The sequence below is a fragment of the Conger conger genome, chromosome 11, assembly GCF_963514075.1.
Source record: "Conger conger chromosome 11, fConCon1.1, whole genome shotgun sequence".
In the NCBI taxonomy this organism is placed as follows: Eukaryota; Metazoa; Chordata; class Actinopteri; order Anguilliformes; family Congridae; genus Conger; species Conger conger.
Genome location: NC_083770.1, coordinates 37,024,206 through 37,047,754, shown reverse-complemented (window position 1 = coordinate 37,047,754; position 23,549 = coordinate 37,024,206). Strand labels below are relative to the sequence as shown.

General features: G+C 45.6%; 1 protein-coding gene across 2 annotated transcripts in view; it reads left to right on the top strand.

The window, feature by feature from the left end:
- Positions 1-23,549, top strand: part of ksr2 (kinase suppressor of ras 2) — a 101,370-nt gene that overhangs the window by 29,435 nt on the left and 48,386 nt on the right. For both annotated transcript variants that reach the window (XM_061261807.1, XM_061261806.1), the window contains exons 4-6: positions 6,513-6,548; positions 7,133-7,622; positions 20,267-20,430. In XM_061261807.1, the coding sequence (XP_061117791.1) occupies positions 6,513-6,548; positions 7,133-7,622; positions 20,267-20,430 (690 nt within the window). The remainder of the gene's footprint in view (positions 1-6,512; positions 6,549-7,132; positions 7,623-20,266; positions 20,431-23,549) is intronic.

Below are 23,549 nucleotides of genomic sequence, written 5' to 3'. Positions count from 1 at the left end.
ACCCCCTCACTACCCAGCCTCCTCCTGTTCTGGATGACAGAGCGGCCAGTTTCTCCCACTGCGGCGCTCTCGTTTCCTCTGCGTCAACCTGGGCCCCGTTGCCCTGAAGCCCCCTTCATTGCTGCCTGCGTCTGGAGATCTCATACATCTTCTCATTTATCGCTAACTGGCCTCAAACTACCATCTGTGGGTGATATGGGCTGTCACGGGGCGAGGGGGCGAGAGGGGGCTGGCTGGACCCCACCAATCCCCCACCCTTCCTCACCTCATCTTACCTCCCCCGCATGCAGGCGCACCGACCATGAGAGGCTGTTCGAACCCGGGCTCGTGACTCCATCCAAGCCTGCTAACAATGCCAATAGCCCACTCCCCTCCAGCACTGGAGCCCAGCCCTGCTGTTATTGGCCCTTATCTCCTCCAGTCGAGTCATCGCTAACCGCTAACCTTTAGCTGCCGGAGTTTTCTGAGCCAGATCAAGCCAGGGCCATTGTATGGGAGGAAATCCTGGGGAACACAGCACTGCGATTGGATCTATCCAGCGGGCTGTGTGATTGGCTGATTGTGGGCCGTCGCCTCCGACTTTGCCAAATGACATGTGGGTGATTAATGCCCTCATCTCAGTCCAGCCGGGCTTTTCCATGTCACCTCAGCGCACACGCAGCGATATTGACATATTGACGTAGCCGGGTCCTGGAAAGCGATTCTTATGAAAGTAGCCCACGCTGTGATTGCCAGGACGAGGCGACATGGTTTGCCCAAGATCGCTCCGTTGAAATGCACGGCTAAATGAGGGCTTGATAAGAGTAGCCTGGAGAGTGCGGCACTTAACCCTGGCGATACGGACTCTGAGAGCAGGGGCTTTTGTACGGAAAAGCGTTGGTTTCCTGTGTTCTCGGTGCGTGTCTTTGTCCAGAGATAAGAAAAGGCAGCCTTGAGCAGCTCTGACCTCACACATTTCAAACGGTCAAAAGACTGTGAAAAAGCATGCTTCAGCCAGAATCCACAGCAACGCACAGGAAGTGTATAAAGAACACCCTTTACTAATTAATCACAAGTGATACTTGCTCTATATACTGCATGAATGAACTGTTTGGGGATTTCCCATGAAAAGAGCTGGTTTTAAGTGGCTGGCACGTACGCACAATGCCATCTAATCCCTTTTTACCACGGTACGTAGTGGATCAGATAACCGTCTCATGACATTTCCCTGCCATTTCCCCAAACAAAAGAATGAGCTCAGCTCTAATTAGTGCAATTATGCTGTTATTAAGACCTGCTCTTTCAGGATTTACCCCCGCGTGGGGACTGCACTGCCAATTAACAGGCAGCCTATCTGTTGACCATTACCATGAATCATTCTGGGTGGAAGTGGTCATAAATCTTCTTTGACTGCTGGAATGTCAGTTTTGGGCAGTCAGCGGCCCTCCGTGGTTTTGGGAGAACAAAGCCCACCTGAGACCGCATGTGCGGCGTTCACACCTGCGAATATCCGGCCCGTCTGGGAGATGTGGAGCGAGGGTGACCCGGGGAGGAGGGATGTACGGACCCTCAGGGACCCAGAGGAGGCGGGCGGTGGATGGCGTCTCGTACGCTATCTCCAGCGTTTCTCCCGCCGAGGGCAGTACGTGTTAAATGCCCCGCCGTTTCTCTACGCGGGCCGCAAATTGGTTTAAGCGCGGAAAGGTGCTCGGCGCATAGTGAAATAGCCCGTACTCCATTTTGTGATTTTGTGCAGTGCGACTCCTCAATAACCAACTCATTTCTGTGCCTCTTTCTTTCATTAGACTATCGCTCGCCTGTTCATGTGTTTGCTATATGATGTCAGGTTCAATTATTATATTCATAGTTTCACATATTTTGGAACCATCATTGAGTTTAAGACGTGTTGTCTTTGTGCTGTTTCTAAGTGATAGCAAGCAAGACGATTCAGTTGTTTTTCAGTCAGTAAATGGCTACAGTCTTTGTACTGCTGGTATTTATATTGCCTGGTAGTTGTCTGAATACAAAGCAGCTAATTGGTTTATGGTAATTTACGCAGTAGTTTGGCCTGCATTGGGTAAAGGTTGTTTCAGAGCTTCCTGGAAGAGATTCAAATGAGCAAATGTCATGACACATCGTCAATGCGAAAGATACAGGTGATTAACAGATTAGCCGCATCAAGGATGTTCAGTTCAGTTGTTGAAGGGCTGGTTTGTATGTGGATCTAAATAAGTGATTGATTCGGTCTGCGGTAATGAGTGAGAGAGGAAAGTGAGTGGAGTGCAATAGCACGTCTTTTTCATGTGAATTTGCTAGCTCAATTTACACCTGGTCAGCGATAAGTCTCTTTTCACTCCTGGACTAAGCTTAATCTGTGTCTGTTAAACCGACCCAGGAAGCATTTTATGTTTTTTGTTAATATATTTTACAGGTGTGTAAAGTGCTAAACTATTTGAAGCAAAGTATTTGGCTTGAATATACACGCTGACATATTCCATTCTGCACGGACACACAGAGAGCAGTCGTGACGGTATAACTGCAGGAACGTTGATTAGGAACCAGCTGCGGTCCGCCCGCCGAGGGCAGAGAAACGTGCGGAGAGGAAGGTTTGTGCGCTCGTGTTTCTGTCGAGAGAGGACACATGGAGCGTGTCTCGCCCCACAGCTGATTAAAACCCTGGACGAGACGAGCCCGACGTCGTCTGTTTAAAGTCAGTGATGCTTCAGGAGGCGTCGTGGGCCTCCTCGTCTGACTCTTTGCTTTTCGTCGAGGTGCGGCTCACTGGAGTCCATTGGTGGGGGTGTGTGGGGGGTGTGGAGGTGTCTGTCCGTGCCCAAGTGTGGCTCTGGGGACCTTGGGCCTCTCCAGTTGGTGAGTGGGGGCAGGTTGTTCTGGAGAGAGCTTCACCGTCGGCTTAATTATGCCCCCAGAGCCCTCTGTGAAGCCCACCCCTCCACCCACTCCCCGGCCCCAGTCGCCCTGCCCCCGCATGTGGGATGCGTAATTCCAGCACTTTCTCATCTCCTCGATGAGCTAGCGGAGGCGGGAGGACGTGGGAGTCCAGGTGGGCTCGGTTAGCGTGCTCGCCCCCTCCCCCCAGGGACAGTTTTCCGGAAGATCCGCTGCAGCAGAGATGTCATTATTCCCAGCTTTATTATTATTATTATTATTTTAGTACTATGCTGTTATTCCGAGCTGTGGTGAAAAAAAGGGCACCAATTGCGGTGTGTGTGTGCATAGGTGGATGTCACCTAAGAGCAGGGGGCTCGTGAGAGATTGTGGGAGAGAGAAAGAGTCTAAGAGAGAGGCTGAGGGAGAGTGAGAGACTAACAGAGAGAGATTGGGCAATAGAAGTAGTGAGAGATATAGTGAGAGACTAAGACAGATAGAGAGAGGGAGAGAGATTGGGAGATAGAGTTAGAGAGAGAGACAGACTAAAAAAGAGAGAGGGAGATAGAGTTAGAGAGAGAGATTATGAGAGAGACAGAGAGAAAGAGAGAGAGGGAGATAGATAGATTGGGTGATAGAGTTAGAGAGAAAGACTGAGAGAGAGAGGGAGGGAGATAGATTGGTAGAGTTAGAGTGAAAGACTATGAGAGAGAGAGAGAGAGAGAGAGAGAGAGAGAGAGAGAGGGAGGGAGGGAGGGAGAGGTCTTCTCATGCGTTAGCCGATGAGTCATCACCATCGCGCTGACGTCAAGATCAGGGACCCGCCCCTCAGGTACAGAGGTGCATAGCAAGTGTTCTTTTTCCCAACAGCCGTCCGTCTGTCTGTGTAATGAGAAGCTCCTGGGTAACCTCTCAAGGAGCTGATATGAACTGTGCTGGCTCACGATGCGGGGCATAGAGGAAGATAATGTATTCCAGGACTGAGAATAGCATAGCTCTGTCCCTACTGGGACACATCCAGCAAAACTCTTCACCTCAATTTCTCCGACAAAACCCCTGCAGGATAAATTCATTATTGAGCTGCACTGTCTAAAGCCTTGCTAATTGCTAATATAATGACTATGGAATTCAGAAATTGACAGTCAGTATATTACACTTTCATAACCAAGTAATGTGATGTACCGGTCAACTTTCTTTTTGGATGTTTAAAAAAATCTAATAAAATCAGTTTGGCCCCCAGCGTAAAAATACGCATATCCATTTCCCAGCTCAATTTGGACTGGCCAATGATCTGCGACCTCAGCCATGTACAGGTGTGAGCCACCTGCAAATTTGGGAGAGTGTGGACATTCCATGTGGTATCTCCCGCTCCTTTTCACACTGCAGACTTGCAGCTCAGCACACATAGGGTGGAGTCAGAGGAAGACCTCTCATATGCGGCTTTAGAATGCAATCCATGGGCACCCAGTCAATCAGCAGGAGTCACTAAAAAGCTTTAAAACGTGGATCCCCATGGATCTGACTGAATTCATCCCATTGCCTGGAGACTCAGTCGCCTTCAGTTAGATGTTTTACCCAACATGCAACATTTGGCACAAAATGTTATAGCAGCTTTTCCTCTTTTGCTGTCCTCGAATGTTAGCTCTCCTGTTGTGCTGCTGGTCCCACTGCCCTTTTCTGAAGGAAAAGTATCAGAATAACAACTTTCCACAATCTGAGAACTATAAGAAAAAATGTAGAGAAGCTTCACGGGCATGCAAAAGTAATTATCCACCACGGGTGCTCTTTGAAATAAAGTGCACATAGAAAAAGAATTTCAGGGCACTACATGGGGTTATAGTTAAGACTTTATTCAAAGGAGAGGAACATCAACTTTTCATACCTTTCAGTTCAGTTTGGTTCCAAAAGCCTTCCTCCGATGAATTTCATTTCCGAAAGGAATATATATTTGGAAAAACATCAAGTAAAGTTATTCTAAATCTCATTTTCAAAATTTGGTTAAATCAGAGATTCTGCCCTACAAAATATTCAACAGGAATATTCTGCCATTGTACCACATTTTCAACAGCATTTAACATTTGGATAAATTCCAACTTCATTCACCTCCCAGTTTTGAAAATATGGAACATATTATGCTGGAGCAAATGTATAAATATATATTACACATTTGGATATCAAACTTTCTATAAAACACCAACACAATTCAGAATCTAAACATTAGTCACATCTTCACTCACCTCCAGATATTGATGATGATACTGAAGATATTATGCTGGTAAATATATTCCATGAAACCTGTTTTTGTCTCACATTCTCAGCCTTTTTTTTTTCTTATGGAATCACAACAAAATACAACCTCTGTCAGATTAAAGAGAACATACGTATGTATGACTTACCACTGACACTGTCAGTCTTCCATATCCTGAAAAGATTTTAGTGTTCAAAAGATTAAGTAATAAGAAGAGTAAAAAGGAAATAGATTTGATTGTTGGTGCCAGACAGGGTGGTTTGAGTATATCAGAAACTGCTGATCTCCTGGGATTTTCATGCACAACAGTTTCCTGAGAATGGTGCGAAAAACAACATCCAGTGAGGAGCAGTTCTGCGGGCAGAAACGCCTTGTTAATGAGAGAGGTCAGAGGAGAAGCGCTAGACTGTTAATCAAAGGGGAAAAAATCAATTAATTTACAGCTCGCGGTTTTTTGGCAGATCATCCATGAAAAGGCAAAAAAAAAAAAAAAACACTTCCGTATCGAGAGGTAATAATGTGTCATCGTACCAGGCCCGTTCATTAACTACGGATCAGTCAGATTGGTATGTGCAGGCGAGATTACCAAGTCACATTCCCCCGGCAATCTTCACACCTAGCAGTCTGTGAGCAGCATTAAGGAGCTGTATCTCTAAATTTAATCACATATGACACGAGAATGGAATGACACGAGAATGGAATGACACCCTTACAGATCATGCTCTGGTCAGCGCAGGAGTATGCTTCTCTGTGCAGATCTTTATGTTAGACTGTGTGCAACTCATGCCAATACTTGGTTTCCAGCTGTGGTGTTCTTAAACACGGATGTGCAAGGTTTACTATATCACTCTGTAACCCGCACATGTTTCAGCTCCTTCCTGTCTTTGTATTATTTTGCATTCCCTGGTGTAGACCATCTTGGAATTACCAACTACCAGCTGTTTCAAAACATAGCTTTAGCTGGTCAAACCATGTTGAGTATGGAGCTAGTCTGAACTGGTCAACCAGCTACCAGCTGTTTCAAACCTAGCTTAAGCGATTTTTCAGCAGAGTTTACAAACAAAAAACGAACCTGGATTTGTTCAGCATTTGTCTTAACTATAACATAGAGTGGAGTCACTCTACACAATGTCTTAACTGTAATCATTAAATGCAAAAACTAGTCATCAGCATGAAATTCGGTGAACTGTGCCAACACTGGAACTTTAATTATTGAATAAAGTTAAGGACAAGCATTGACTGAATCCAGGCCTATGTTATATAAACATATGCAATCCTAACAAGAATTAAGAAGAGATTTTAATACTATATTGTATAAATTATTTATTGTCAGGTCAAGGATGTTCCTGCTGCAGTAAAGTTGATTTTTGTGTTTTCTTGTTTTTTGTTTCTCAAGAAGAACTTGAGGATGACAAATTGCACAATAACGGAGGTGATGTGTTCTTGTTTTTACGTGTTTTCGCTGAAATGGTTGCTTTCTTTCTTTTCGCTGTGGCCGAACACGCTGGATCATTCCGCTCTGTTTTTCTCTTCTCTTCGGCCGGCCCGCGCATCACATGACCACCCTCATTCTTGCACAGCTCCATCTTGCTTACGCTCTCTCTCTCTCTCCCTCTCTCTCTCTCTCTCTGTCTCTCTGTCTCTCTCCCTCACTCTGTCTATCTCTGTCTCTCTCTCCCTCTCTATTTCTCTCTATCTCTCTCTTCCTCTCTCTATCTCTCTCCCTCCCTCTCGCTCTCTCTCCCTCTCTCTCTGTCTCCCTCTCTCTCTGTCTCTTTCTCTCTCTCTCTCTCTGATGGCTGGATTGGTGTGGTCAGTGACTGTGTTGTCTGGCGTATAGCACTTCCTGTCGCGCTTATGTTACACCGCCCCACGTGCCATGCCCTATGGCGCCCTCACGCTCATGGCTCTGAGATTCCTCACTCCGCTTCCTGTGTAGCGCGCCAAAGCTCTGCCGTCCACCCGCAGGCACTCAGTCTAGCCTGCTCATGTTTGAAACTCTACCCCCTCCTGTAGGAAGCAGCCAAGCCAAGCAGGACTGGGCCATCCAGTGGCCCAGCTCGGGAAAGGAGGTGGGCCAGCCGGAACCCAGCCAGTGGATCCGTTTCCAGCTGTCCCAGAGCCCCAAAGTCCAGTCTAAGTACAACCAGCACTTCTGCAACAGCCCCCAGGCCCTGGGACCCTCCTACACCCAGGTGGACCGGCTCACTGTGGAGGGCCACCTGGGGCTCCTGCCCCCCCTGGAGGCCGGGCACCGGTCCTTACCCCCCTCCCCCCGCCAGAGACACTTCCCCCACACCCCTCCCCGGACCCCGCTGGTGGTCAACACCATGACCCCCCCCGGAACGCCACCCATGAGGCGGAGGAACAAGGTGAAGGCGCCTGGGACGCCCCCGCCCTCGTCCCGGAAGCTGATCCACCTCCTGCCCGGATTCACCGCCCTGCACCGCAGCAAGTCCCACGAGTTCCAGCTGGGGAACCGAGTGGATGAGACGCAGATCCCAAAGTGAGTCTTCCCCTCCGAACCAAAACCACAACATAACTCAATCTCAACTAGTATTTTAGACTTTTTATTTATATTACTTCTGCTCTAACACGGCAAAAACCAAAACATGACTCCATCTCAACTAGTATTTTAGTCTCATATTTAGACTTTTTATTTATATTACTTCTGTTCTTCTCCTCTCATGTCCCTCATGAAATATTTCACCATGGTCTATTTTATGAGTGATGAAAGGGCATTGGTATGTTCAGCTCAGCCCCCTCCCAAGATGTAAACCTGTTTATGAACCTCAAATGGCAACATTCCTTGAAGGTTTCCTGAAATCTTTTTTTTTTTTACTTTTGGGTGTCGTGCGTTTGCACCATTAATTTCAGCCTGAGGTGACATCCATCGTCGGATGGGCGGGTTAGCGCCACGCTGGCCACCTCATCCTCCTGAATGAGCCGTCTTTGATCAGCTCTTTTTGATCCCCCGGGTTGAGCCGTAATAGCGCAGAGACACACGTACACGAGAACCCCGGCGGCTACGGAGCGCGAGAGCGAGTGAGATAAGCACATTCCTGACGAGCTCCACGTACGTCTGCCGTGGCTTTGATCCGATCCAGTCTGCTTCCCGTTACACTGACCAGAGGGCCCCGCGGCCCTGGGTTGCGGGGAAGGGCCACAGGGGGAATTAAAGCCAGGGCTGTAATGCCATTAGGGGCTCCTAGTGCAGGCCTCGCGGTTTACGCCGATCCCTAGTGCGGCCATCTGCGTTGTGTTTTTGGGACGGACGGCCGGAGAGAGCCGCTGTGGGACGGATCAGACGGCATTAGCGGATTGATTACCGGTCCCTCAGCTCTGATCTGACGTAGCGCAGATGCGAGTCGGAGCTCGCTGCCTAATCGATGACGATCGGGGTCAGAGCTGGCAGCGTCGTATGTTCACCTGAATTTGATCAGCCTCCCCAGGCAGTGCTTTGGGTGTGCCCCAAGGGACACCCGGAACAGACTGATGGGGATCTGTGGGCAAATATGCATCTTCAAAGGCGATTCTTAAGTAACCAGCTGCCGCTCTGTCTGTGATTTATTTCTTCCTTTTGTTTACGGTAGAATGCTTTGTGTGCACGTGTGATCATACCAGGAATGGATGGGAGAATGTTGTTCTTAGCGCAGGTTCGCATGCTAGCAAAGCGTGTGGTAATCAACACACATTTTGAGAACCTCTTTAGATCAAACCGAATAATGAAAAATAAAAATAGGGAGTTGTCCCTAAATATATTTGGGTTATGTAGACATATTGAATGTCCATTGATTGGCAGTGGGCTTCATTTGCATCTGAATAAAATGAATGGCTTTACTGACTTTTTGAAGACTATATTAGCATTTTATAACTATGAGAAGAACATGCTGATTAGTCGTGTTATTACTCTGATCCTGAAAGAATTGTGCCTTTTGTCATCCTGTCATATTCTGCGTGGCATAATGAGTTGTTCTTGGTGGTTGTTATTGTGATTTTGGTGAGCACTTTATTTGGTGAGCACTTTATTCCTGAGCTCCAAGCGTAAGTTAAACTCACCCGGGCTCCACTGTGAATAAAAGCACAACCCTGGGTAAAGCTTGTTACAAAGGTTGCAATGTTCTTTTGTTTCTGGCACAATTTAATACATACTGAATGTGCCCTCTCAACAATTCTTGCAACACATGTGCCACATTGCACAAAGAAGATATAGAAGCTGTATTTTGTCATCTTGTGAGAGAATTCTGAACATTAATTTTAGGAATGGAAAAAACAGTGAGCTGTCTTTGCTTGGCATGGCTTGGTCAATTGTAAGAACACAAAATTGTCTTCATTACCTCAGAAATTGCTTATGTGCTATGCAATATTTGTCGCTGGTAAACAAATCTGCCAAGCTCTTCCTGATTTAAGTTTCTTTTAACTCAATGTAGCAAGCTGGCTAGCTCCACTTATCTGTATATTATGCATTTTACCGAAGACAACTCCACATATAAGTATTGATTTTGAGAAAATATGCTTCCATTTTTTCCCCAGCATTAGCTATTTGGTATATACTATGACTGAGCCATATTGCTGTTACTAAGTTATCTTTTTACAAGTTATCTTAAAACTATCACTTTGCAACTGTGTTTGCAACTGCAAGTGCCTCTCTGCCAAAACTGGCAAATGATCTGGCTGTTTTAAGGATGAACTAACATAACATGAATACTGTATTTGTCCTGCATTGCTTTGGTGCATAGGCATTCTGCCTTGCCTACTCTGTCTGGAATGGTCATTTCATGCGTGAACTAATTCCACACAGAATATTTCCATATAAGAGGCATACAGTATGTGTCAGTGGGGAAAACCACTAATAATTGAAGATAATTGAAGGGTTCCATGTTAGGCTGCTGTCTACTTCTTAATTTGCTGGTCATACTGTATGTGTGTAGGTGGCCAGGGGAGACCAAGGTAACCTCCTGGATGCCTTCTCCTCCTTAATCACTCTGATTATACCACTCTCAACAAATGACCTGTGCATTCTCTCATAATGAGATATCTCAACCCCCCCCCCCCCCCTTTCCCACAACTTCCATTTTAATGGATGGTTTGCATTTTTTGGTGTGGAACCAAGACACCAGCTTACGTACCTTTAAGATTCTCTGGAGCGGGACACGTGGAGAACTCCTTGATGTTCTTCTGCATTAGCATTCAAATTATCTGAATTTTTTTTTTCAGCTGCAGCACTATTCACCAATCAGAGTGTTTGGAAATATGTTTGCCGTTTGAAGCATCAGCTCATTTCTGACTAGCAATTTGTGTCTTGTTAAGTGTGGCTGTGGCAGCTTGGTGCTGTTGGAGGCCCATTATTGGCTGGAATTTTTTCGGGAGGAATGCCCTTCGGCTGTTGTGCATGATGGATTCAGGTACAGGAACATTTGCAAATAGATATGGTGAGCAGTGGGACTCTCATCGCCTGTGTCTATTGGCCCAGTATATGTATAGTGCTTAACCATTTACTACACCATTAAAGTTATTATTCCATCTGGTTCATTTTGGTACCTCACAAACAAAACAAGCCACACGCTGAAATGAATGGTATTGATGGCACACAAAGCAAGCATTTTGTTTGTGAGACTTGGGTTGTTGTGTTTGGTGCACTACATCACACAGAGACAGATGTTTGAGAGAATTAGTCCATTTCCCCTTTTTCCCTAAACAAAAGCTTTGCCCTGCCTGAAGGCTGGTCCAACAATGGGAAGCTGTGGTGTCTTTAATGAAGACGTCCACCATCCCCATTTTCCACCTCTGAAATCAGCCCCTTAGCGCACCGCTCTGATGACTGATGTCAGGAGGCTGTTTTGTTGGATATGTAAATCTCCATCTTTTCCTTTGTCACCCTCAGTAGCTCACTGATTTGTATTCAAATGACGAGGTGTGTAATTGACTTGCTTTTCAGTTCATTTTAGACAAACCGTGTGGAGCATTACGATTTGATATAACCAGAACTCCACACGTGTGGAGCTTACGGTGGCTTTGCATATGAATTTGTTTTTTGATGTATCGTGCACTGTATCAAGCCATGGTAGTGAATCTTTTTCCTCATGGCAGACTACTGTACCTATCAGCTCTCCCCAGCCCTGTTCCTGGAGAACTACCATTGTGTAGGTTCTCATTTCAACCCTAATTTGGCACAACTGATTCTACTAATTAGCAGCAAAACAACATCTCTAGCTGTTGAATAAGGTGTCCTTTGTTAAGGTTAGAGTGAAAACTAATGGTAGATCTCAGGAACAGGGTTGTAATCGATGAACAAAAGCGATGAAAAAGAAGTTGGTAATAACTTGTCAACCAAATACCCTCTCAGACCCTCTCCACGTACCCCCTGGCTTATCATATTTAGCAAACATTTTTTCAGGGGGGACGAGCACATCACCAAGCTAAAAACATGCATCCCAGCTGGTCAGGTTCATGCAGCAGTGTGTAGGGTATTTGTTTGCCAATTGGGCATGTATTTGAGAGATTGCAGGTTAGATTGTCAGGCCCTGTTGTTGTGCTCCTGTGTGGCCTTCTCTTGGATTGTATATAAAAGCATGTTTGTATGGAAGTTGAAGCATATATCTACATAATTGGTTTTGTTTTAATGAGCCCAGGTGACTATGTACTCTTAATAATGAATTAAACTCCTGATCCAGCTCATGTGGAACAGACCCCAAACAATGATGTAAATGTAGGTCCACAAACGATAGTTTTTTCACAGCAAAGCAGTTTTGTTTTTGTCGGTCTTGACCCAAAATACATTACTCAACAGGCTTATCTATGTAAAACAACCTGACAAAGTACGCTATTGTTTCGTATTAGTAATATTTTTTGATGTTGGTTTTTAAAGTACACATTAATGTTTGTTCTTTGTCGGGGGGAAGGAAGAGGGGGTTGTTTCAGGTTCAGAAACTGAACTCTTTATTCTTATGTCTGGCTTGTGGCCTCTCCTTATCGGAGACGTCCATCTTTAAGTCGACCCTGTTAAAGGCCTGCAGTTCCTGCTTGGCGGTGTGATGTCTGGGCACTGGAGCCATGTTGCTTAATTATTCTCTGAGACAGAGATTATTTACTTTTGTCCCCGTGTCCATGTGGGCTTTGTCTGTGTACTCTGGTTTCCTCCCACAGTCCAAAGACATACAGTTCAGGCTAACTGGAGACTCTAAAATTTCCCGTAGGTATGATTGTGTGAGTGAATGGTGTGTGTGCCCCGTGATGGTTTGGCAAACTGTTGAGGGTCTATTCCTGCCTCTCACACAATGCATGCTGGGATAGCCAGGCCACCCGGAACCCTAACCAGGAATAAGCGGGTTAGATAATGGTCGGATGGATCTAGGGCTCTGTTGAAGCATTCATTTAGCAGAGCAGTGTTAATAACAGGTTCAGCCATGGGCAGACCAGCTAGAACTTTCCAGAAGTTGAGCAAACCTCTAGGTCGGCTCGAATACATCAGTGCATGTTGACATATTGACACTGGTCCCTAGCCTCTCTCTCTCTCTCAAAAAAAAAGCCACTTAAATTTTTGCGGTGACACAGAGTGGAGTGGCCGCTATTAATCTAACTTATTTTGTTGCGCACATCTCTGCCTGCCCTTTTCAGCCGAGTGGCCCTCTCAGCTTGAGCGATAATTAATGCTGCTCATTTGGTATGCTAATGAGGAGCAACACGTTAGTGAGGGCCAGGGAGTCGTTCACGCGCTCACCGCCGTTTTTTACCGTATGCCGTGGTGAGAGCGATTCAGAACAGCGCACAGCCGAACAGGTTTATTCTGAACCGCTGAGAAGAAGGGGTGAGGGAGAAGTAGAGAAGATAGTGTTTGCCTGATGTTACCTTGATGAAAGTTTCTTTTTGGTTTTAATGACATTACGAGTCTTATTGTGAATGTTAAGTACTGTGTTATTGAGTTTTATATCTGCCAATAAATCACGGGGCTGTAGCGGGGAGACTGCTAGAGTCCGGGGGAGTGCCGGGATGAATCACCCACCTCTGCTCTCTGCCGTGCACCACCTGAAGGGAGACATTTTGATGGCAATTTGAATATTTGGTTTGATTAAAAAATTTTCCCTTGCTCTTACAGGTTGTTTTTCACTATAAAGGTAGTGTTGGGGTTTATGCAGTTTCTCCATGTGATACTCATAAAAATATAGTAATAGAGTACTAGTAATATCTGCATTCTCCTATGGACAGCTTAGCCTAGCTGGTAAGAACAAGTGGCTGATGGGAAGGTGTCCAAATGGTTTCTTCTGGAGTTCTGCGGCTCTGTCCAATCGCTTATTTTTACCTCCTCGCGTCCTTTCCTCACATCCTTTCCTTGCTCCTAGCTCAAGGGAAGGAAGCGAGGACAGAGGAATTGTATTGGGCAAATGGAACATGGTTGCTCTTTCAAGCTTCAGTTTGAAGTCACGTCAATTCTGGATGTGACCTGGGTAGAAGTGGATTCACAGGTTGATCATTTATAAGTCACATCCTGAAAAGGATCTGCTCGTGTTTCCTTGCTCAAGAATCGGTGGGGAGCCTTCTGGCTGCTGGATCCTAGGTCATTCACAGAGAATTTAACGGATTAGATTGTCCTTAAAGCTGGCGGACCTCGATCGACTGGTCCTCACTCAAACGGCGTTTCCTCTGCATTGAAACTGCCTGAGCTACAGTGGTTAGCCTGTGGTGTGTTTTAGTAGCCAAATCAGTGATTTGACCAATGGGGGAAGCTGGAGTCCTCTGGAGAATATTTACTCACACAACAATGCCGATTGGCTACCATGCGAGGCACCAACCAGCTCGTCAGGAGCAATTGGGGGTTACCTCCTGAGCCAATGTTACCCCCAACCCATGAAAGACTGGGTTAATGGAAATGCCACAATATGTAATGGTCTGCAGGAAACATGAAAAGCCTTTTACAGTGTACTGCAGTTCATTTCATCATGTAGTGGGATGAGGTCATAGGTATATGAGTATACCAACTTACTTTCCTACTTAAAGAAGCGATGGGGGGTCCTTTAGTCCCTGTTTGGCTGGTTTAAATGCTTATGCCACATCCTCATAGACCCAACTCACTAGTTTTGATTCATTCACACTCCTCTGACCCTTAGCCTACTAAACACAAAGGTTGTTCATTGGATGATGGATGACTACCACACAAGGCTGTATTTCAACTCTGTATGAAGTATGACATTTTTAGTTTTAGTTTGTTAACGCCAGTTGGGTTCCTATATGCACGATGCACCCTTTTTGTTCAGCTTTCTGCCCAAAACGAAATGTATTTTACTTGAAATTTTACTTTGACTTTTCTTTGACTTTTAAATGAATTTTTTTACAAAAGTTAATCTCTTAGGAGAATGGTGATACTCAGGAAGTGTTACATTTCTTGAACAACTGAAACATGATAATGGGCTTCTGGGGAAATCCAATGTCAAGTTGGACATCTGTATAATTAAAAAATTAACAAAAATAGAAAGAGTTTATGGTGCCGCCATGTCCTGTCGGGGGGGGGGTGGGGGGGTGGGGCGGGGGCAGGTAGTCGCAGTCAGTCTCGATCTGCCCCGATGGCTCTCCAGGTGGGCTGAGGCTCCTTGTCCATGCCTCTGCATCGCTCTTGAGGAATCTCATCCCGTCTTCATTACGACTTTGGCTCGCCGCCATTAATGACAAGTCAGGTTAAAGGGGTGTTGACACGCGCGGTTTGAGAGCCTAATTCCTCGCGCCGTCTATCCCGTCTAATGAGAACCCGCGCGCCTCCAAGGGCTTGCGAAATTGAAGGCATGATTATGAATTTATATGAGTGTTTAGGAGTGCGCCGGCTGGAATGCCATTGTTGTCTGCGCATAATTGATATGTTAAGCCTCACTGATGGTGCTGCCGGAATAAGAAGGGGTCGCGAGTGTCCCTAACCCGCTCCCCCACAGGACCTGCAGAGGGCGCCAGAGGGGGATTGTGGGACAGGGAAGATCTAAAGGGTCCCAGTTAGGTGGTTGTGAGGGGTAGGGTCTGGGTCGAGGGGCAGGTCCAGCTGTTCAGGGGGCTTAGAATTTTGGTCCAGTCGGAGAGGGAACATTCTGGAATGAACCATCCCAAAAATGGGGGCCAGCCTATAGCCTAGTGAGATACATGACTCGGAAAGTTTGTGGTTCAGTGTAGCCATGATAAGATCCGCAGAGCTGTTGTGCTCTTGAGCAAGGCCCTTAACCCCAGAATCCTCCAGGGGGGATTGCCCCTGCTTAGTCTTATCAATTTATCTTTTTTATTATTATTATAAAATTAATCCATTTGGAGATGGTGGAACCAGATTTATTTCCTTTAAAATAATGACTGAAAATGTGTTTGAGTCGTATTCAGATTCCCCATAAAACTGATTTTAGAAAAGTAGCATCCCACATACCCGCCTTCCTGGCAGAATATTATTCCCTTTCATGTTTCGTGTTTAAGGTAAGATGACACTGGAACACCTCACACCTAATAGTGAGCAATATGCAAATAACGGCTCATTCGCGCTGTGCTTATTTCTCTGCTCTTGTGTTGTCGCCGATCTCTCAGGCCTTTTCCGCCTTTGGAGACAGAGGGGGAAATAACAAGCTTCACGTAACTGCCGGCCCCCACAGCAGAGCGTGGCTTGAGCCCCTAAATCAGCGTGAGGCCCAGGGCCCTCCCGCGAGACGACGACCCATTTCACCCCGCGCTGCGTCCGCTGCGTTCTCTCCGCTGATGAAAGGCGGCTCGTGGCAGCACTGCGCCAGGCAGGGGTGCTGAAATCAATAAACCTGCCGAAAACGACAGACACGGCCCTGCACCCGTGCTTCGGGAGGGGGGTAGACTGAGAAACCTGCTGGTGTGCCAGCAGATGACCTATTTCATTCAGGCGTTACGTTAATCCAAAGTTTTAGCGTCTGTAATTATGGTGGGTTGAAGGACCTGTTAACACATATTCCCTTATGTGCGATATCCATCTCCTGCATGTTTTGTGTGCCTATGTAGTCGTCCCATGCTCACAGCAGCTGACGTCAGGAGTGGGAATAATAATATGAATAATAATAATTAGCATTTATATAGTGCACTGCACTTCATCCTGAGGGGTGAGAACTCACTTCACCGCCGATGTGTAGCACCCACCTGGGTAATACACCTCCCTCAGTCTGCACCAGAGCTCTCACCACTTATTAGTGTAGCTGGAGAGGGGAGAAATTATTGAACCAATTAAAGTGCAGGTCAATTAGTTGTCAGGTTGGGAATTTCACTTCGATTCAAGGGAACCCTGTACTCTGTGAGATACTGTCATTGCCCTGGGATCTTTAATGAGCAGGTTTCAGTTGGATGGCGATTTTGTAAAAAAAAAAGAAATTGATTCATCATGACCCCGTTTGGCCACAGAAGTTAATGGCTGAAAATGTGTGTCTCGGTGACTCCTGCCTTCATTGACCTGATCCCCTGGAGGTCCCAGTGAACCTTGGAATGAAGACACACGCTGCATCCTCGGGACGCGCGTCAGCCTGCCCTCACCCCCCGCTGGAGCCAGGGAGCTGGAGCCGCCCTGTCACCTCTCTGAGACGTTTCCCTGGCAGCGAGCAGACCTCCGCCCGCTCCCTCCAGCCCTGACAGCGATGACACGGCCCATCCCTGGAGCGCCGGGCTTTCTGTTTCTTATTTATGTGTTTCTGTGCGGGAAAACCAAACCAGTGACAGTGGCATTAGAGAAAGGACGACGGGTTGAGCAGAAGCAGATCGGTAATTGGGTATTCCCAGATGCCCTCCCATTCACGCCGTGTCTCTCCCTGAAAAGAGCTGTCTGCTGTGAAAAGCATGGTGTTCGACAGCCTTCTGGTCATCTCCAATCTGAGACAGGATTATTGCTGTGCATTGGCTGTGAGATCTCCGATGTCGAACGTGTAGAATGTTGCCCAGCCCTGCAGTGTTTTAAACACACTCAAGCATAGATCACCACCCTGCAATGATGTAAAGATAGTCTGTGTAGATCACCCCCCTCCAGTGATGTAAAGATGTCCTGTGTAGAACACCACCCTCCAATCATGTAAAGCTATCCAGTACAGAACACCACCATCCAAAGGTTGTCAAGGATACAACGCTGTAAAGATATAATGTACCCACCTGCCAGTGTAGTAAACGTAGTTGTAATGTCCATGTGTAGATTATATTGTAAATAGGTGTAGGATCCAATTCTGTAGTGTTTTAAGGCTATCGTCAAGTATACCTAGTGAAGTGTCCAGTATTAATTCAACTCTGACATTTCAGTTCAGCCAGGACCATATATACTCAGTCAGAATTGTTAAACCTGCATATTTCACTGTGTAGAAGAATGCGTGACTGCTCCAGGACCGCATGGCTCAACTGGATAAAGAGGTATTAAAAAAGCTACATGCCCGGAGGAAACCTTTGTGTCCGGGGTGAACTTTAGAAAAGCCATGGCCATACGATGTGGTTGTGGGAGCAGAACCTGAGTGCTGTGCATCTGACATCCAATTATTGTACAAGTCATGAGACGATGAAGAGGCACGGAGGGATAAAAATAAAGATCTGCCTGAGACAAACACGTGACCCGAGCCAAGTAAGAGCTAGAGAGGACCAAGCCAGAGATTCTGGATGGCCATTTGTTTTTTTAGGAAGGTCATACTGGTTTAATTAATGTTTTCTTGCTGTGGAAGGCACAAGACGAGGCAACGGTCAGGACATTCCCACTAGCTGTCAATCATTCAGAGGCTCATCAAAACTCATCTGAAGCAAAAGTAGGAATGGAGAAGGAGGCCAGAGCAGTAGACAAAATGGAGGTGTGTGGGAGGTGTGTAAGGGATCAGGCAGGAATGATCTGTATTTTTAATCTTTCTAAACATTGATATTGATTTATTTTTTCTCATCTTGTTCATTCCTCCTTGAGGTTTATTAGTACCAGAAATAAAGAGCTTTTGAAGTAACGCACCCAATGGTAATTAGTATGGAAAATGTGACAGGAGATATTTGCCAATTGGATTCGATGCCAGGATCAGTCCTCATAGGCGTTTCTCTAGTAGCGCCTGTGCAGTTGGAATTTCAGAATGTTGCCTTGGCGAAGGCGCCACGCGTTAATTAACCACGGTTTGTTCTGGGAAAAATATTCTTTGAGAACATTCCGGTAGGCCAAGAAAGCGCAAAACGTGTCTACTATTTATGACTCATTCCCCGAGTTCTTTGCATTTCGTACATGTAATTTGGCCGTGGAGTCTTTTGAAGTTGCTTTTTCTCCCTGTCTCGTCATGATCAAATGGCCATCTTCTTCCCCTTTTTTCCCCTTTTCTTTGCTAGGGTGTAATTACTTCCTGCGTCGCTACATGACATAGTTCTATCTGCCTGCACGACATCGCGCTGAACAAGCGCACCAAATCCCATTCGGTTGTAATGAAAGCCTGAGTGTGGCTTGGCACAGTGTTAGGCTAGATTCTGTAGTGTCCTGCCATTTTGCCTCCCATTTGAATGTTCAGATCATACCATCGTTTGGTTGGGTGGGGAGAGTGTATTCTAGCACAGGCACAGCTCTCCCCAGTGGAGGTCCATTCCTGGAGGTCCATGTCGGTATCCATTTTGGGATTTAATGCTAACTTTTCTCTAACGTTTTATGCTTATTTAAGACAGGAGACTGCCTTTTCGCAGGAGAAAGCATCCGCTGATCATCGTTCTTAACAGAATCTTACAAACCTTTTGTTTACCTTTTTTCTTTTCTTTTTTTGTATTGCCAACTTGTACAAGTAATCCACTTGAAAATGTGAAGATATAAATGGGTTTAATTTGATCTAATTTCATTATAGGCAAATGGTTTTGTGGGAAATGGATAACCGGGAGCCTGCTTTCCTTATTGCCTAAAACAAATTGAGGGGTGCCTGCATTTTTGTAAAAAAAAAGTCTAATTGTGTAACTCTGTTAAGGAGAGGTCCTGGAGGGTGAAGTTCTGTGGTGTCTAAATGAGCTGCCTGGTAGAGGAGACGTTTTCTCTGGCCTGAGCCCCGATGATGTTATTAACGGTGTGAACAGTGCGGGGTGTGGGGGGGGGGGGGGGGGGTACTTACACAAGCCCATCCATGGGGATGCTTGACATTTGCTTGAGGAGGGCCTGTCATTTTGGGGTGTTGTGAACCCTTTGTTTGCGTGGCTGCAGAAGAAGAAGAAGCCATTTTACATGGCCTGGAGGTTTCATTATGTCCCAAGTTCATCTAATAGATGTGAACAATCTCAGTTAACTTGGCCTCTCTGATGGGAAACAGATTTTTTTTTCACCAATTATGTGCTATGTCATACAGAACCCGCATGGCGTGGTTCAGTCTTGGTATTAGTTTCCCATATGCACTTGGCATTTTAAAATGAGAACCTTCCTTTTCTACAGGACAATGGTTGTTTGGTTGCTTGGTTTATTTGATCGATTGATTTAATATTTTACTTTATTACTTTATTGAATGATTGATTGATGTATGGATTCATTGGTTTGTTTGACTGATTTGATTTAATGACTTACGGCTTGATTGCTACGTTAATTAATTGAACAAATGAATGATTGGTTGACTTTTTGATTGGTTTGTTTGATTTATTTACTGGAGGAATGATTGTTTGTTTGTTTTTTTGATTGATTGAATGATTGATTTATATTTTTTGTTTGTTTTATTGGTTGGTTGGTTGGTTGATTGATCAATTGAATGATTGATTGTTTTGTTTGATTACTTGTTTGATTGACTTGTTTTGATGTGATTGATTTGTTGGTAAATAGATGTGTGTGATTGGTTGATTTACTTATTGAACAAATGATTGGTATGGAGGGCAAAATGTAGGTTTAGAATGTAGACCGCTGTGTGTGCAGGTGAACTGAACAATACATTTGAATTGATTGAATGGTTGGTTGATTAATTGAATGAATGGTTGGTTGATTGATTGAATGGTTGGTTGGTTGATTGATTGATTTAATGAATGGTTGGTTGGTTGGTTGATTGATTGAATGGTTGGTTGGTTGATTGATTGATTTAATGAATGGTTGGTTGGTTGATTGATTAAATGGTTGGTTGGTTGGTTGGTTGATTGATTGATTGATTGAATGGTTAGTTGATTGATAAAATGGTTGGTTGTTTGGTTGATTGATTGATTGCTGTATTAATTGATTGATGTGTGTTCCAGGGCGAAGAAGAGGAGCAAACCGCTGAACCTGAAGATCCACAGCAGCGTAGGGAGCTGTGAGAACCTCCCTACCCAGCGCTCCCCTCTCCACTGCGAGCGCTCGCTCCGTTCCTTCTTCTTCCCCACGTTCCTCCCGTCTACGCCGCCCGTCCACACCGACGCAAGTAAGTAAGCCCCTGAACGTGTGCTTCCGAGGTGGGAAGGCCATAGTCAGAAAGTAAAAGTCCTGTCATGTGTTTCTTCCACCTATGCACTCAAATAGCTGACTTCCCATTTAGGTCTACCCACTGGCTGAAGAATTGAGCTAAGCAGCAAATCTAGGTGATTGGAACAATTTAAAGCAGGGGTGGGCAATTGCCGGTCCTGGAGGGCTATGGGTGTATGGATGTTTTTGTTTCCACCAATTCCCCTGCCTAACAAATTGGCTGCATACAACACTGATCCAGATTAGATCACAGGAAAATGTATTTTCATATAGAAACACAAGGGAGACAGTATGACTGTCATTCATGTACCTATCAAACACATACAGATACAGGCCTCATCAGCCACCTTACGGTTTAAAGGGAACTTTGTATTGATTTCTCAGCTGTTAGCAGGTTAGAAAAAGGTTAGCCTCTATCTTTTTTCCGTTGCTCATTTCACAAGCTATCTTACTTGTCAATACAGTCCTACAATCCCCACATCCTACAGTCAATACAAACCTCTTTCATTCTACTACCTGAAGGTGTTTTTCCAAGATGGCTGTAAACATTGTAATATTATACCATATTATAGGTGGAAAGGTCAATATATTTTAAAAAACCTGGAAGTTAGTAGACTTAAGTATAAAAAAGATTTAACCTCCATGTGTCTAACTGCAAATACACGGGGGGTGGGGGTGGGGGGGTCATAGTTCATGAAACTTGATTAACATTCAGCCTGGTTTTATTTTCAAGATATTTCTAAACCATTAATCTCGTGAAATACCCCGCAGGTAGCTGAACAACAGTAAACAAAACTGTTAAATGATAGCATAAATAATAAGGACAATAGTAAGATCCAGCGTCTCTCTGTGCAGTGCCACCAACTTTAATATGTCATAAAAAACAGTGCTGTGGTCTGATGAAACAGGTTGATGACCGAACCCAAATGGTAGAATAAACTGAATTTTTTTTCTCGTTTCTTAGATTTGTTCAAGCTAGCATGTGGGAGGTAATTTTTTTTATCATTAACTGACTAAATCAAGCAGTGCTCTTTTGTGAAACTTTCTGTGAGTTAAGTCAACGGAAATTACGTAATTTCTCAACTATATTATATGCTGCAATCTGGATAAAGATCCCCTGGGGATTTCAAGGTGTTTTGTTTATCGGCTGCTTTGGAATTCCAAAAGGAAGCGTACAAACCTCGCAAACATGTGGCTGACGCAAGAGGCATAATATTGACATCCATTGCTCCTCACTCCCAGATTCAGGCCACGGTCTCCATGTGAGAGCTGTCAGGCCGGGTGAGTAAAGCCGTGGTGTTTGCGTCGGGGGCGACGGGAATCGGCGCCGTGCGTTTGCATACGAGCCGCCCAACCCTGCGATTCCACGCCACCAGAGACGATAAACGCCCCGTCTCACGCGGAGCGGGACGCGGGCTGTGTGAGCGGACTCGGAATGCCAGGAACGCCGTCAGAAACGGGGATGAAATATGGCCGCAGATGGAATGGCGAATGGCTTAGGGGCGCTGGGTAATGGGCTCTAATTCACTCTCTGGCTGTTATCCGCTGATCTGGATTCATGTGGCCACGTTCTGTGTCAGACGCGTGGCCCTCTAGTACACATTCAGCAGCCAGGAAGTGCCTGCTGCAATTAATCTCTCCCTGCACTGTGTGTGTGTGTGTGTGTGTATGAGAGAGACATTAAGTGTGTCAGTTGGTCTCTTAGGAGGTGTTTTTACGTACATGCATGTATTTATGTTTTTGTGTGCATGTACTGTATGTGTATGTCACTGTGTGTGTGTGTGTTTTTTGGATGTATATGCATCGTGTGTACGTGCATCCTTGTATATGTGTTTGTCCATGTGTGTATGTTACTCTGTGTTTACAGTATGCGTGTGTGCTTTTGCATGAGTGTGTGCATGTATGCCATACAGTACATGCATGCCAATGTGTATTTGTGTATACATGTGCATGTGCGTGGCTGTATCTATTTTTTGTATGTGTTTCTGTGTACTGTGTGTGTATGTCTTAATTCCCTCTTTGTGAGAGGAGCAGCTTAGATCATAGGTAATTCGCCGTTCGGCTTCTCCCTGTGTGTGAGTTGCCTGGCGACCAGGCTCAACTGTTGGAAGTGGCACATGTCCACTTCTTTGTTTCTCTTCAGATGTTTCCGTGTTTTGAGGAGCGGAACGTCGTTATTGAGTTTACGGCATCTGGGCTACAGAATTCCTCCAGAGCTGTGCCGGAGATCAGTGCGCCGGTTTTCCTGGATCAGGAAAAGACAGTGATTAAGACAAATTCCTGCTGAGGCGGGCGTCCAGATGCAGCAGAGCGATTTCATTCGATTGTGGCAGCGTCCATAATGGCATTAACTGGGCTGCAGTACTTCTCTCCTGGGTCAGAATAAGAGACACAGCACCATTTACCAGCCCTGTTTGTCTCATGAAATCTCCTAATTTGTCTGCATTCAGTCCGTTCATGGAAGACATCAACACCCTTAATCCACTAAGCCATTTGGCACAATGAACTGCCTGTAATATCTTCATCAAAAAGACAGATCTCAACCTACGTGGCAGCAGCCAGACAGAGGGCCTATTCAATGTGCATCAGAATCACGGTGGCTGCATTTCATGAAATAAACAGAAAGTGACTTGTCGCTCTGGATATTTCTCTCTATATATATTTTACAGTCATAACATATGCCCTGTGTCGTGCTGTGGGCCCGTTTGTTTGTTTGTGACATTTGTACCGAACAGGTAAACGCAGAACAGAACAGAATAACTTGCTGTAGGTTTGTTTTAATGAGTCTGTCGGTGAGGGAAGGTTAAGCTCTTGGTTTGCGCGAGTGCTCAGTTGGTGGTTGGGCCCTGGGGGTTGGTGGTGGGGACGGGGAGCGTGGGCGGTTAGGTTTGCAGGCACCAGTTGGAATTCAGCGTGTCGGTTAGATCATTTCGTGTGACGAGGACCAGCGGCCCATCTGCGGTGACGTGGGCGCTCCGCTCAGAGCCCCGTTGCCAGGTAAACGCTGCCATCAGACTGCCGAAAAGTCACCAATTCCCCCCACCCCCACTCTTTTATTCATAGAACTTCCAGCATACA